Source organism: Protopterus annectens, chromosome 9.part0, assembly GCF_019279795.1.
Source record: "Protopterus annectens isolate FY-2018-M chromosome 9.part0, PAN1.0, whole genome shotgun sequence".
NCBI lineage: Eukaryota > Metazoa > Chordata > Ceratodontiformes > Protopteridae > Protopterus > Protopterus annectens.
In genome coordinates this window covers 125,414,929-125,428,763 of record NC_056743.1, presented here as the reverse complement: position 1 = coordinate 125,428,763, position 13,835 = coordinate 125,414,929, and the positions used below count along the sequence as shown (strand labels likewise).

Sequence of the window (13,835 nt, the reverse complement as noted above, 5' to 3'; positions counted from 1 at the left end):
GGTTAGGGCACGGGTCATGGTAAGGGGATAGCCCGACGGGCTATCCCCTTACTATGACCCGTGCCCTAACCCTAAGGTCCGTGACTTCTGCACGGAAGTTCAGTACAACACCCGTTCGTTGTACTGAACTTCGCATAAGTGCACTTTCGATTAAGTGCACTTTTGCTGCAGTGAGCATTCCATGCACTATTTCGAATTAGTGAAAATTCGATCTAGTGTATGGAACCCATATATATATATATATATATATATATATATATATATATATATATATATATATATATAATGGAATCTCAGAGCTACTACAGAATAATGCCCATAGCTGCATCTTTCCTAGCTATAGCATTAGCTGCATGAAGACATCAGTGTCTAGCAGCCAACTAAACTCTGCTCCTGACAGTAATTAATGTATTTTTGCCCATTTCCTGTTTCCCATTCATTATTATTAGATAAAACTCCTTGTACCTATTCATTTCAGTGGCCAGGAAATAATTCTGCCCTTCTCCCTGCTGAAACTTGTCCAACCATCTTCTCGTTGACCTCTCAGATTTGCACAGCAGTAAGATACACGTGTACAGCAGAAATGGGGCATTATAACTATTATGTTATTTTCAAGATCCATAAAATGTACACGTACATCATTTTTCTCAGGCTATGATATTTTATTTACAGTAAGTTAAATTCTTTGCTTTTCTCACCTCATTGCACGGCTAAGCTTTTCATATGTCATACTGCTGTTATTTTTCTTCTTTCCCCAGAGCTGAGCCACTGCTTCAGATTTTAGAAACCGAAACACTCCTTCAGACCTGTCTTCCCATTTAATCAAGCCAGGATTCTTTTCTGGATTTAAAAGAATATCTCTGATAAATTCCCAGAGATGAGTTCCCCGAGGGTCTGAAACAGAAGAGTCAAGAAGCTGTGAAGTTGCTCTCATGTGAGCGCAGTAACTCGCTAATTCAGGTGCTATAAGTTGTACGTTTAAAATTGTAAATTAAAAAATAAATGTGTATTTTTCTGAAAAAAATAGCTGTAAAGAAGCAAAACAAACAACAACAACAAAAAATATATATAGCAGCTGAACTAGAGTACATATCTGTAGGCTAGGAAAAAGGATACTATAATATCTTAAATTCTCTATTGAAATGTTGGCATTCAAAACACCGAGTTCTGCAAAGCCAAAAAGAAAAAGACTGAAAACCCAGAAAAGAGCGAATCTCAAAAATTGCTCTTCTCCTTAAAACTTCTTTTTGCAGTGGGGACAAGCCTCCTCCTGCACCCTTTGAACTTATATATACCAATTCTGAGATCTTTCTTTTGGCTTTTCCCGGTTAGGGGTCGCCACAGCGGATCACCTTGTCTGCTCATGATTGGCAGTGGAGTTTTACAGTGTTGGGTTGCCAGCCCGGTGCCCAACCTTCCATAGAAGGCACACACTCACGCACTCATGCCTAGGGCCAATTTTAGCGTGTTCAATCCACTTGCAGCATGTCTTTGGGGATGTGGGAGGAAACCAGAGCACCTGGAGGAAACCCACATTACCACAGGGAGGACATGAAGACTCCCTGTGGTCATGTGGGTTTCCTCTGGGTGCTCCGGTTTCCTCCCACATCCCCAAAGACATGTACAAATACATAATGAATATTCATGGGACACTCCTCACCAGCCTAATGAATATTCATCATGTATTTGCATGTCAAATGTTCAAGTTTTAAAATTAAGTCTCTTAAAATCAAATTTTTAAATTAATTTTAAAGGAACAGCACTATAACTGGTAATGGACTACTGAAGGAACAGCACTATAAAACAACCTCAAGGTTATGCTGCTAAACTTTAGGCATCTCAACATGAAACTGCACTCACTGGAAGCAGTCCTCACCTTGGAAAACACAGACACTTGTGCAGTCACGGAGAACTAGTTCAAGCTGTGGAGAGCACCCCAGCTATACCGGGTTACACCTCTTTCCACACGTTCAGATCTCAAGCTGCAGGCATGAAAACTAAAGGAGGCGGTTTATCAATATTCATTAAAGATAAATACACCTCCAGATTGGTTAAACAGTATGATTCCCTGGAGACACTTCATGTGCAATTAACTGTTGGTAGGACACCTATTCACGTCATTGCCAGCTACAGGACCCCCTTTATGAATTAGGACACCCACTCTGCCTATTTGGCTCTAATTGAGCCTATCAAGATACATCCAAACACCATGGTTTTGTGCAACTTTAACTACCCATCCATTGACTTGTCCAAAGGTTCTGCAACTTTGCTAAATCCAGTACCCTGGACCAGCTGGTTGAAACCCCCATGAGGGGTGCCAACATCCTGGATCTGGTGCTTACCAATATGGCAGACCACTGTAGCATCCCCACTATGAGGTTCTCCCTGGTGAGATCTGACCACAAATTGGTCTCATTCAAAGTAACTATCACACATGACCTCCCCCCAGCAGCAACTAAACTAAAAAACTTCTCCAAAGCAGATTATAAACTTTTACGGGATGGTATAAATAGCTTCACTGCACCTTCTCCCCCAGATGGAACTGGCAACTATGCTGAACTCTACACCAATGCTTTTTATGAACACCTGTATACCTCATTGACTCTGCCGTACCTGATAGGACCAAACCAAGCTCCTCAAGGAAGAGCAAACCTACTTGGTGGACAAATGCTATTAACAGGCTTTACAATAAGAGGAAGAAATTGCTGTCTAAGAGTAAGAGGGAGCAAGCCCTCCTGAACTGGAAACACTCTCTCCTCAGCTTAAACAAGCAAATAAGACTTCTTGTGAAGTCCTCCAAAGAAAACTACGAGTCCAAATTAGCTTCCTACCACAAGTCATTTTGTAGTTACATCCATAACCTAAAAGGAAAAGCTCAGATTTGTGCCAAACTGCTAGTTAATGGATACCACATATACTGAGCCTGTGGACATAGCTAACCTGTTGGCCAACAGGTTCTATGAAAACTTCATTCTCTGTCCCCATCACACGTACTCCATGACATCCCTACCACCTGTCCCCTACTTTGTATCTCTAAAGAGCAGGTCATAAATGCCCTCTCTAAGGCCAAAAACACAGCATCTGAGGGACCTGATAACCTCTCAGGCTGCGTCCTACATGGGCTCCAACATGAATTAGCAACACCATTGGGTACTGTCTTCAATCATTGTCTAAGCACCAGCTTCACACTGGCTGAATGGAAAACACCCACTGTTATTCCCTTGTACAAAGGTGCTGCTTCCACTGACCCCAGGAACTATAGATGTATTAGCCTGACTAGCCTAATCTGTAAGACCATAGAGCGAATCATCATGGACCTTATCAACAAAGATGTAGGTACTCCCCAAACACTTGACCCTACTCAGTTTGGATTTGTCAAAGGTAGATCATGCCTGACACCTCGTTTACTTCTTTGAGACATTCACGAAGGCCTTGGATGAAGGGAAATCTGTGCATACAGCCGACCTGGACTTGGCCACAGCATTTTGCACTATCCCCCGCTCAGGCATCATTGACAAACCCACCCAGCTAGGCATCAACCCTTATATCTTTAGATGGGTCACTAACTGGCTCACTGATGGAACTCATATAGTCAAAATAGGGAAATCAACCTCCAACAGCAGACCTGTAACCAGTGGTGTTCCACATCGATCGGTCCTGGGACCTCTACTGTTTGGAATCTATTTCTGCAAAGTACAAGCAAAAACTAAAGGTCTGTGGCTGACAAAGTTTGCTGATGACTGCAAACTGGGCACGGTCATAGATTCCCCAAATTATGTCAACATCCTACAAGAGGGTCATACACAAACAAATGATTGCTGCCAAAGTCATAGCCTTAACCTCAATGGAAAAAACTGTATTATCATTAATTTTGGTAAAAGTGACATTTCTGCTAACTACCACATCAGTAGCAGCACCTTAAGTATGTACTCAATGGTGAGAGACCTGGGCATACAGGTTGACAGTAACCTTACCTTTGACAACCATGTCTCCACAGTGGTAAGAAGGGCATACTGTATTGCTAATCTCATAAGTAAGGGCATTGCCTCCAGAAAAAAAGAAGTTATAACCTCCTGTACCCTTCCCTCATCAGCCAATAACTGAGTACAATGCCCCTTTTGGCATGTACCTTTCCAAGCGCCTGCAGCAATTGGAGAGACCACAAAGGTTCCTCACAAGGAAAATTCAAGGTCTTCAGCATCTGTCCTATGGGGATCATCTGAAATCACTGTCACTTTATTCTGTTTCATACAGACTACTCAGAGGTGATCTCTGCCTTGAATACAAAACATTCTTGGTCTTGCTTTATTGGAAATGCTGCATATGTGTAAGTCAAATGGTACACGGGTTACTCACTCTGAAGACCTTAACCTGGTATGTGACATTAATAAAACTTGCTGGAGGGAGAGATTTGTCTCCCAGAGGTTACCACGCCTTTGGAGCAGACTCCCACTTCATGTCAGACAGTGTACCACTGTGGCCCTCTTCAAACGCAATCTGAACGATTGGATAGGTGACTGTAAATTCACCCTGGGAGTTTCACCTGTGTCCCTCTTGAACAGGGCTAGTAGGTGCTGATCATAGAAATAAGGGTAAGAACTTGGCTAGGCTTGTAAGAGCCCTAGGGCTGTTATCCTAATAATTTCCTATGATTCTAGGATAACTACATTAATTTTAAAGGATCAGCAATATTGCTGCTAATTTGCTACTGAAATAAATTTACACCATAACTCCTTTGTCTAGTGAGTTAACCAACTTTTACAACAGTAAAAATACATTTTAACTAGCAAGTTAAGAAAAAAAAATAGAGGGGTGGGTGAATCACGGCAAAGTATCCTCATTCTCCTTGTCAGAATCAATGTCCAATGTGTTCGTATGATTTCCAGGGCACAGCTCAGAACCTTCTTCATTTTTGCCTTCAGTGGGTGGCAACATCACAGCACTTTCATTTCGGTGAGCTTTCTGAAATTAGTACGACAACTTGGAGAAAATCAACTAGAAATCCAAACAAATACCAACAAAACACTAGCTGCAAAACAGATCCAAAAATAGGCACTGCTGGTGAAGGTAGATACCACAAATTTATTTAAGCTTGTGTAATGCACAGTACAGTTTTTCATCTGTGTGCAACAGACCATCAGAATCTAGACTGCACACATCAAATGCTGTTTTAAATGATTCTCCCCTACCATAAAATACCTGTAATTGGGTCTTAAAGGTATAACACTCAGGTAAAACATTCCAAAGATGCTGTGTACAATGAGGGTCAACCATACTCAATATAAACATATAAAATTTGGGTCTATATTAGTTTGCCAAAACCACTTTCCGGTGAACGCCCATTCAGTGACCATCATTCAGTGAATATCACTTACACAATTCATTGAATACTTCCAGGACAAAGAAATATGTACCCTGCAACACAGTGGACCCACATCTAGCTAAATCACCCCATCCCCCAACTATATATATCAACTCTGAGATCACACTACAGTGAAGAAAAGGGCAAAATTATGTACTTGGCCAACTACGTCTTTGCCCTGGATGTATTCAGCAAATCACGGAAGCGATTTTCACTGAATGAAAGTCAATGAATGCGTGTTTCACTGGAAACATTCAACATTCAATTGTCAGCATCTAATGCATGCATGATATCACTTGCAAATCTGTATATCAGTCAGTCATGTTCCATTTGTATATGACATCATGTACATTTGGCATGTCAATCACAGAGGCCACGCCTTCTTCTTCACAGTTTGACAGTGTGGGGTACTACAATACAATAATGCCAGAAAAGCTCCAAAGTATTACACATTTTCAGAACAATAATTTTAGTCTTTAAAAGTTATGCAAAAAAACAAATATGATTTAAATAATTATACCAAATTAGAAAGAATGTGAAAACATTGGTTAAGAATAGATACAAGTTCTATGACAAAGGTTTTAATAGGTAGAGGAATTGTAGGCAATTTATAGAGAAATTAAAGGTAAGTTAGCATAATACAAACAGGAATTGCAATATGAAGTGTGAGAAAAGCAGACTTGCTATATTTAGAGAGAAAGCCTGGGAAAAGAAACTGAAAGAAGTAAGGAAATGAGTGAAGAAGGGAGAGTAAGGAGATCTAAGGTACAAATAGGTATTTGTTCACATTTAAGGATATAGTGTATCTTGATGTTGAGCAAGACAGAAAAAGCTTTTGGCTAGGAAGTCATTAAGAATGGTTTTGAAGAAGGAGGGAGGAAATTGACCTGATGGACAGAGGTAAGAAGATTCAGGCCTTATGGTACTAGTACAGACAAGGCCCACCAGATTTGATAGATTTGTGGACAGACAGGAGTTTTTGATCATTGGATTGTAATGACTGATTAGGAACATAATTGTGTAGAATGTTATTTAGTGCTGGACAAGCAAATGGATTAAGGATAATTTTATAGTTGGTAAGAAGCTGTTTATGTGTTAGTTGTTAGGGTAGTTCTAACCAATTTAGGTTTTTTTAGTGCTTTACAGTGATGAGTTCTGAAAGGGGTATTTGTTGCAAATTTAGCAACTTTGTTATAGCATTGTACAAGTTTTGATTTTTGTATTGCCTGAAGGCTAGTAAGGATGGGAGCACCATAAAGAAGTGTGGGGAGGAGATGCATAGTGGCAAGTGTGGCTTCAGTTGTGTCGTTAAGGACATTTTTGGCTCTTTATCCCTAGTTTTTGATGAGTTTTTCTTACACAATCTTGTATATGCAAGTCAAATTTAAGATTATCATCCACTATCATCCCTAATAATTTGCTATGAGACGTGACTTCAGTGGTTGTATTATCGAGAGAGGACTTTAACTTTTTTTTTTTCATGGGAGAGGAATTTGAGGACAAAAGTAGTTTTTTTTTTTTTTTTAGGGTTGAGCATGAGTTGTGAGTTACTGAGCCTTGTTTCAGTTGCTGTTAAAGCTTCCTGACTAACTTTTTTGAGGTGTGCCATGTTGTCAGATGTGCAAATGAGAGTGGAGTCATCTGTGTACTGTATTAGGAAGGACTGTTATGTGGACATGTAGAGGGTGTTGGTGAGAATGTTAAAGAGGAGGGGACCAAGTATAGAACCTTATAGTACACCAGTGGTGACTGGGAGGTATGGATAGAGGGTGGAGTGCCATTTTACTGACTGATACCTATTGGATAGGTAGCTTTTGAACCATAGAAGGGCAGGCTGAGAGAGACCTAATGAGAACATTTGAAGTAGAAGTTTGCTGTGACAAAATGTGTCAAAGGCTTTAGACAAGTCTAGCAATAAAGAGGCGCCTAGTTTGACATTATCTCTAACTTTATTGACAGTATTTGTATAAGTTAGAAGTGCAGTGTTAGTACTATGGGAAGGACATAGACCATGTTGTATGGGGGATAGGAGTTCTTCCTGCAGGAAATAGTTTAGCAATTGTTTTTGAATACATTTTTCAAGTATTTTGGAGAGGGGGGATAAGGATGTTATAAGTCTAAAGGTAGAAAGGTCTGTTGAATTTCCTCCTTTGTGCTGAGGGATAATATGCAACGTTTTCAGTGAGAGGGAATGTGGGATTCCTGGACTGACCTATTTATAAGGATAGAGACATGGTAGGCAATTCTATTGGCTGCTATTTTAAGGTATTCATTTGGTGCAGCGGTTAGCATTGCCACCTTACAGTAAGAGGTTCTCCTGTTCGATTCTTGGCTAGAGCACTTTCTGTGTGGAGTCTGCATGTCCTCCCCGCAGTTGAGTGATGTCTAAAGACATGCAGGTAGGTGTGTGCATGAATGGGTGTGCCTTCCTTGAAGATTGGCTGTCGGGCTAGCAACTCGGCACCGTAAAAATCAACTGCCAATCATTAGCGGACTGGAGTTCCGCTGTGGCGACTCCTAACAGGGAAAAGCCCAAAAACAAACAAAAACTTGGAAGGTCATCAGCTGAAGTAGAGCATGGTTTGAGATTGTTTAAGAATAGTTTTATATAGGATGTGGGCACAGATTTGAAGGTGAAAGTGAATGTGGTGATACATGACTGTTGGGCAGGGTTAGGATTACATGTTGGGGAATCCTTGGTTGGACATGCTATACTGTCTATGAAATAACAGCTGAATTATATAGTGTGTTGAGTTATGAGTTATTGGGAGAGGGATTAGGATTACATTTATGGCCAGGATGCAAGATTTCTTTAATGGCTGTCCATAATTTTTTAGGGTTATGTTTACTTTCGTTCTGTATGTTGTTATAGTATAGTTTTTTTGTCTTCATTAATTTACTTTTTAGCTATGGTGGTGCAGCGGTAGCGTTGTTGCCTCACAGCAAAAGGTTCTCTTGTTCGATTCTCGGCTGGAGTGCTTTCTGTGTGGAGTCTGCATGTCCTCCCCGTGGTCGAGTGGCCTCCGAAAGACATGCGTGAATGGGCTTGCCTTCGTTGAGGGTTGGGTGTCGGGCTGGCAACTCGGCAACATAAAAATCTACTGCCAATCATTAGTGGACTGGAGTTCAGCTGTTGCAACCCCTAACCGGGAAAAGCCAAAAAATACAAATAGCAAACAAGTACAGTTGCGAAGCATTCTGAAGTTTTCAAGATATTTATCTAATTCATCTGTATAGATATATGTAGATGTCGTTAGATAGATAGATAGATAGATAGATAGATAGATAGATAGATAGATAGATATAGTGTACTGAGGACTGTAATTGTGATCTTGGGTCCAGTAAGAATTTAAGGTATTCTCTCTCTTTGTGTGTGTGTGTCTGTGTGTGTGTGTCTGTGTGTCTGTGTGTATATAAATAATATATATATATATATATACATATATATATATATATATATAGATAGATAGTTAGGTCTCCTTCAGATTGTCAAAATCCCATTTCACCGAACCAATGCAGCAAGGAAGATCTTGCTAGCGTAGGTAACCTGTTGTACAAGATGGTGAACTTTGCCCTTTTCCCAACTATAGTGCAATCTCGGAGTTGGTATATTTAGTTGGGGGGGCATAGTCCCCCACTTGAGTGGGTTAGGGATGGTGTGGTTTAAGTGTTGTTTCTTTTTAGATAAGTGGTTACTTACCCTGGGAAGATCTTCATTGTTGCGGTGGTTCACTGAAATGGGTTTTTGATATTCTCATCTCAACGATTCCATTCTTCGATTATGTGGGGTTTTGATGGTTTGAAGTAGACCAATAATATATATATATATATATATATATATATATACACACACACACACACACACACACACACACACACACACACACACACACACACACATCTTCTGCTGCAATACCTGCTTTTTCATCTGTTCATAATCTCACCTGCTACTATTCAAGTCCATTTTCATTACGGAATTTTGCTCTATAGTTGTCTTGGCAATAAACAATGTCTGCTGCTATCTTCACAGTATCTGCTTAAGATGGATATGTCTGTGTACACACACCTGCTACTGTTATGGAATTTCCCCACTGTACTTTTCTGCTACATGAATCACCTGTTGTTGCTGTTCAGTCCATGCATGATAGAATCCCACACAGTAGTGAGAAAACTGCAGCAGTATTGGCTGAAAGTGTGTTGTTCCCTTCTCATTGCCTGAAAGCATGCCAAGAAGGAGGAAATCTTAAAGTTGCAACTTGTTTCATGTGGATGCCGAGCAAAGCTGGAAAAACATTTATTTTTTAAAATTAATGTTGTTGCTGGGCCCCCCAGACAGCACCTGGTCATAGGCAGTTGCCTAGGTTCCCTGGCACTGGATTCAGCACTGCTCAGTCCATTAATGTCATAGAAATCAGGAATATAGGAAGAATATTTGGCATGTAATCACAGTTACTGTAAAATGCCAAGCCATGTAAACTTTAAAGTTGACACACTTAAAAGTTCTTCTCACACATTTCAACTTCTTAATAATACTCACCTCCCAAAGCAAGGAGGGCTGTACATGATAACCCTAGTATAAATTTGTCTTGACCCATCCAAGCATCAAGGCTAGACTTAAAGGTAGACAAAGTAGTGCTTTCCTTGATCTGTAGTGATAACTTATTTCTAGGCTGAGAATGCATTGAGTGAAGCACCTATCTTTTCAGTGTCTCTTGTTTATTTGTTGGTGCTGATTTAGGGCCCTAGTGTGGGTATGTGCAGAACCACCAGTTTTGTGAAGAAATAGATGGTCATATGGGACTTGGTCTTTCATGGTTCAAAATGCAAGACATGGGCTACCTTGGAGCAACTGTTAGGCTGCTGAGTAAAAAGACTAATTTAGCACAATAGCTGAAGGATGTAAGACCTTTAATTTTCTTGGTTATAAATCTTTAGGGTATTTTCAGTTGAGTGATATGCTTGGATTTGCACAAACCAATGGGGGCATTGTATTTAATGGTGGGTCTGATAAAAAGAGAGCACAGTGGTAGGATGATTTCAGTGGATGTTTAAGATAATTTCCTTTGAAATTAACCAGGTCAGATAGAAGAATTTCCTGACCGTGGCGGAAACAATTTCTTTTGACCATATCGGTCAGAAGAGAAGTACCATGTATAACATGGGAGGAAGAAGTCCAATTAAAAAAAAATGTTTTTCCTTTTTCTAGAAAGAAAAGAAAAGAAAATTATGGCATTGTCAAATCCATCTGAAGTTTATTTTGTGTATCATTCGCCAACACAGGGCCCAGAGCACAGAACTCTTGTTCATGTTTACAATTCAAACCTACAAGAGTTTGTATAACCCTGACACACAAATGCTGTCAGTCTTTAGCATTTGACCATAACTTGAGGGGAAACGCTACAAAAATGTATGTGGTTTGCACTGTTTGCTAGATTATTCTTCATGTACTTTGTTTAACATCTTCAACTTGGTAATATTTTAGCACATTTATGTATAAATCCATAACTACATCTGTGGTACTTTAGCAGATTAATTATGCCATGGACATTGCACAATGTTGTCAGAAAAGGTAATTTTGCACACTGTCTACATTGGCACGGAAATATACAATAGCATTAATATGTTATATGTTTCATAATCAGGGCCCCTAAAATGATTACGCTAATAGTTACAGATAAGACTATTAGTCAAAAGTAGAATTTGGATATGCTTTTAATCTGGCAACTGTTCCTTCATAACAGCAATTTTAAATATTTATTCTTGTAAGCCAAATGAAAGAATTTTTACACTGTTTCTTGGAAGAAACACCTGACAAATGTTTGATGCAAGACCAAGTGACTTTTCACACTCTGAATGATGACTTCACAAATACTGCAAAACTTCACATCAGGATGAACATGGACTGTTACAACTGTATAGTTCATTAGTTGAAGGACTAAAATGAAAAGTATTTAACATTTCAGTATTGTGACCTACAACTTTTAACATGGCAGTTTTTCAAACTATATCATCAGTTCAGGAATTGCAATGTCTTGTTTTCAGTTCATAGTGATGTCTTACACCTGTTGGTAACTGAATATTTGTCACAGACCTTTGTTGCTTGAATTCACTTCAGTCTGAAATTAGATAACTTATTCATTAACTGGGGTAAATTTTGTAATAGATCACAAGCTACTAGAAATCACTTACAATAATCTTAAGAATAGAGAGAAGAGTCTGAGAATGCAGCCCTGTTCCTTTTTTTTTAATAAGTACAGAAGGACAATCTAGCGGATTTATGTACTGATGCCTGGTCAGCTATGAGCAGGCAAACAGCAGTTAATTAAAGATGGCAGAAGATTACGTTAACCGCATTGCACATAATTCAGTTCCAAATGCATACCACATAAAATATACTTAAGTTGAAAAAAGTAATGATCGTATGTTGAGTACTTTTAAAATTACTGATGAAATGCCACTTGTAATTTTGAAAGTGTCTGCAAATTGCCAACCTGACCCCAAGTCTCCTGTGGTAAACTCATTCTGAGAGAAGCAAGACTGCACTGTCTGTCACTGCAAACTCACATCCTGAGGCTTACATATAAGGCCTCAGACAATAATAATGACAGATTCATTAGTAAGATATAAAAATAAGATTCACTTTACAGACATTGATAAGAGCACACAGGCTAAGTTTCACCCTCATAACTGCTAAACCTGTCACACTGCAAACCAAATATTTAGTTCCTGCTAAAATTTCAGGACTGTTAGCGCAGCTGTGGACAGGACTCTACAGATTTTTCTGGTCTTTTGTCCAAAGGAGCAAACTTGTAAACATTGATGGCGATAGCATATATCCATTTGTTGAATTAAATCTTTCTATTTTTGGTATTTATAAATGTATAAGTAATGAAAATGGACAGCTATTTAATATCTGGCAATTTGACAAATGTGTCAGGTGTTTGAAATATAAACATAAAAAAAGTACAAATTAATGGTCTTTAGTGTGGCAAGGCAATAACAACAGATCATGAAATATGCCTTGATGGCATCTCTAGAACTAATAATCACTTTTGCTGTGATAGTTACTGCTGGTGGAGCATGCATGGAAGTGTGAAAATCCTTAATAAACTGGAAAATAAATCCTTTTAAAATGTTAATAAAGCTGTATTGAATAAAATGTAAGAGTAAAAGAATATGCATTATACTTGTCTTTTTAATATATATATATATATATATATATATATATATAGGTGGTGGAGAGTGAGCCAGCCTTGGCTTTAGCCAGGCATGAGCTCTGGCACGTGATCTGGAAAATTGAAATCCAGGATCAAACTGAGCTGTTATTTTTTTCTCCTGCTGCCTTCAGACTAGACCACCAAGTTTATAAAATTATTCTCATTGCACAGAGTTTTGGTGGGGTCATTCCCACTGAGTTGACTTTTTTTTTTTTAGCTAAACTTCATGACTGCAGAATGAACTGTCCTCACTGGCTCCTTAACTAATCATGAGTTGTTATTTGCAGACCAGACCTAACAGCAAGTAGTCAAAGACTGCAGGTCCAGTCTTCAAATAACAATTCATGATTGGTTAAGGAGCAGTGAGAACAGTAAATAGTGCTGGCAGGAAGGCAAATTAAACTATCTCCAGCTGAAAATTCATTCATTCTTCAGCCTTTTGAACAACAGCATTTTGACTGGGACTTTCCTCTTTTCAAAAGACTTGTAGTTTGTTTTGAAGGAGTTTCTTGTTAGCCACTGAGAGAAGCTTCTATTTGCCTGGCTGACGAGTGCACAGGATAGAGTGATTTGAGGACCGTTATTAGAGTTCTGTGGCCAGCTCTGCTGTGTGTAGATTTTTACTTCTTTTAGGAGGACAGGACAGCTTACAGGTGTCTATTTGCTTAAAAGAAGTCTGCATCCTATATTAGGAGAGATTTGTACAAGCTCAGGGCTTCTTTTTTTAAATACTGGCTGGAGAGATGTTCTCTCAAATTCTTTGCTTAAGTATTCATGAAAAGACAAAATAATTGGGTGGTGATAGAGTCAAAACCAGGGATAACTGTAAAATAGTACTCCATTTAAGTTAAAAAGTTAATATTGCAGCAGGTTTTGCATCAGCATGCATTTTTTGAACAATAAGTATAAAACTCTTAACATCTGACATTATTGACTAGCTCTCAGAAATGTACAAGAAAATTCATTTTTTTGGGGGAGCAGGACAAAATATGAAGGAAAGACAGGGACATTTTGCAAACTTATGGCTCTGAAGTATGGGAATCAAGGTAATCATTCTGTGTCAGGTAAATTGCTAGTGCCTAGTATATTTAACCCCCCCCCCCACGCATCCACTTTTGAACATCTACAAGGTAATATGTGACTTAGACCTAAGACATGGGCTGAGTTACAGAAGACAAATAGGTCTCTATAACATCCAAGGGGAGTTGTTACAGGCCATTAGGAGTCTAAAATCGCAAGGCATCCAGTTCATGAAA

At 39.1% G+C, this 13,835-nt stretch overlaps 1 protein-coding gene across 3 annotated transcripts in view; it reads right to left on the bottom strand.

Moving 5' to 3' along the window:
• The window catches only part of EHF (ETS homologous factor), a 402,661-nt gene that overhangs the window by 22,448 nt on the left and 366,378 nt on the right, over positions 1-13,835 (bottom strand). For all 3 annotated transcript variants that reach the window (XM_044082637.1, XM_044082638.1, XM_044082639.1), the window contains one exon: positions 699-894. In XM_044082637.1, the coding sequence (XP_043938572.1) occupies positions 699-894 (196 nt within the window). The remainder of the gene's footprint in view (positions 1-698; positions 895-13,835) is intronic.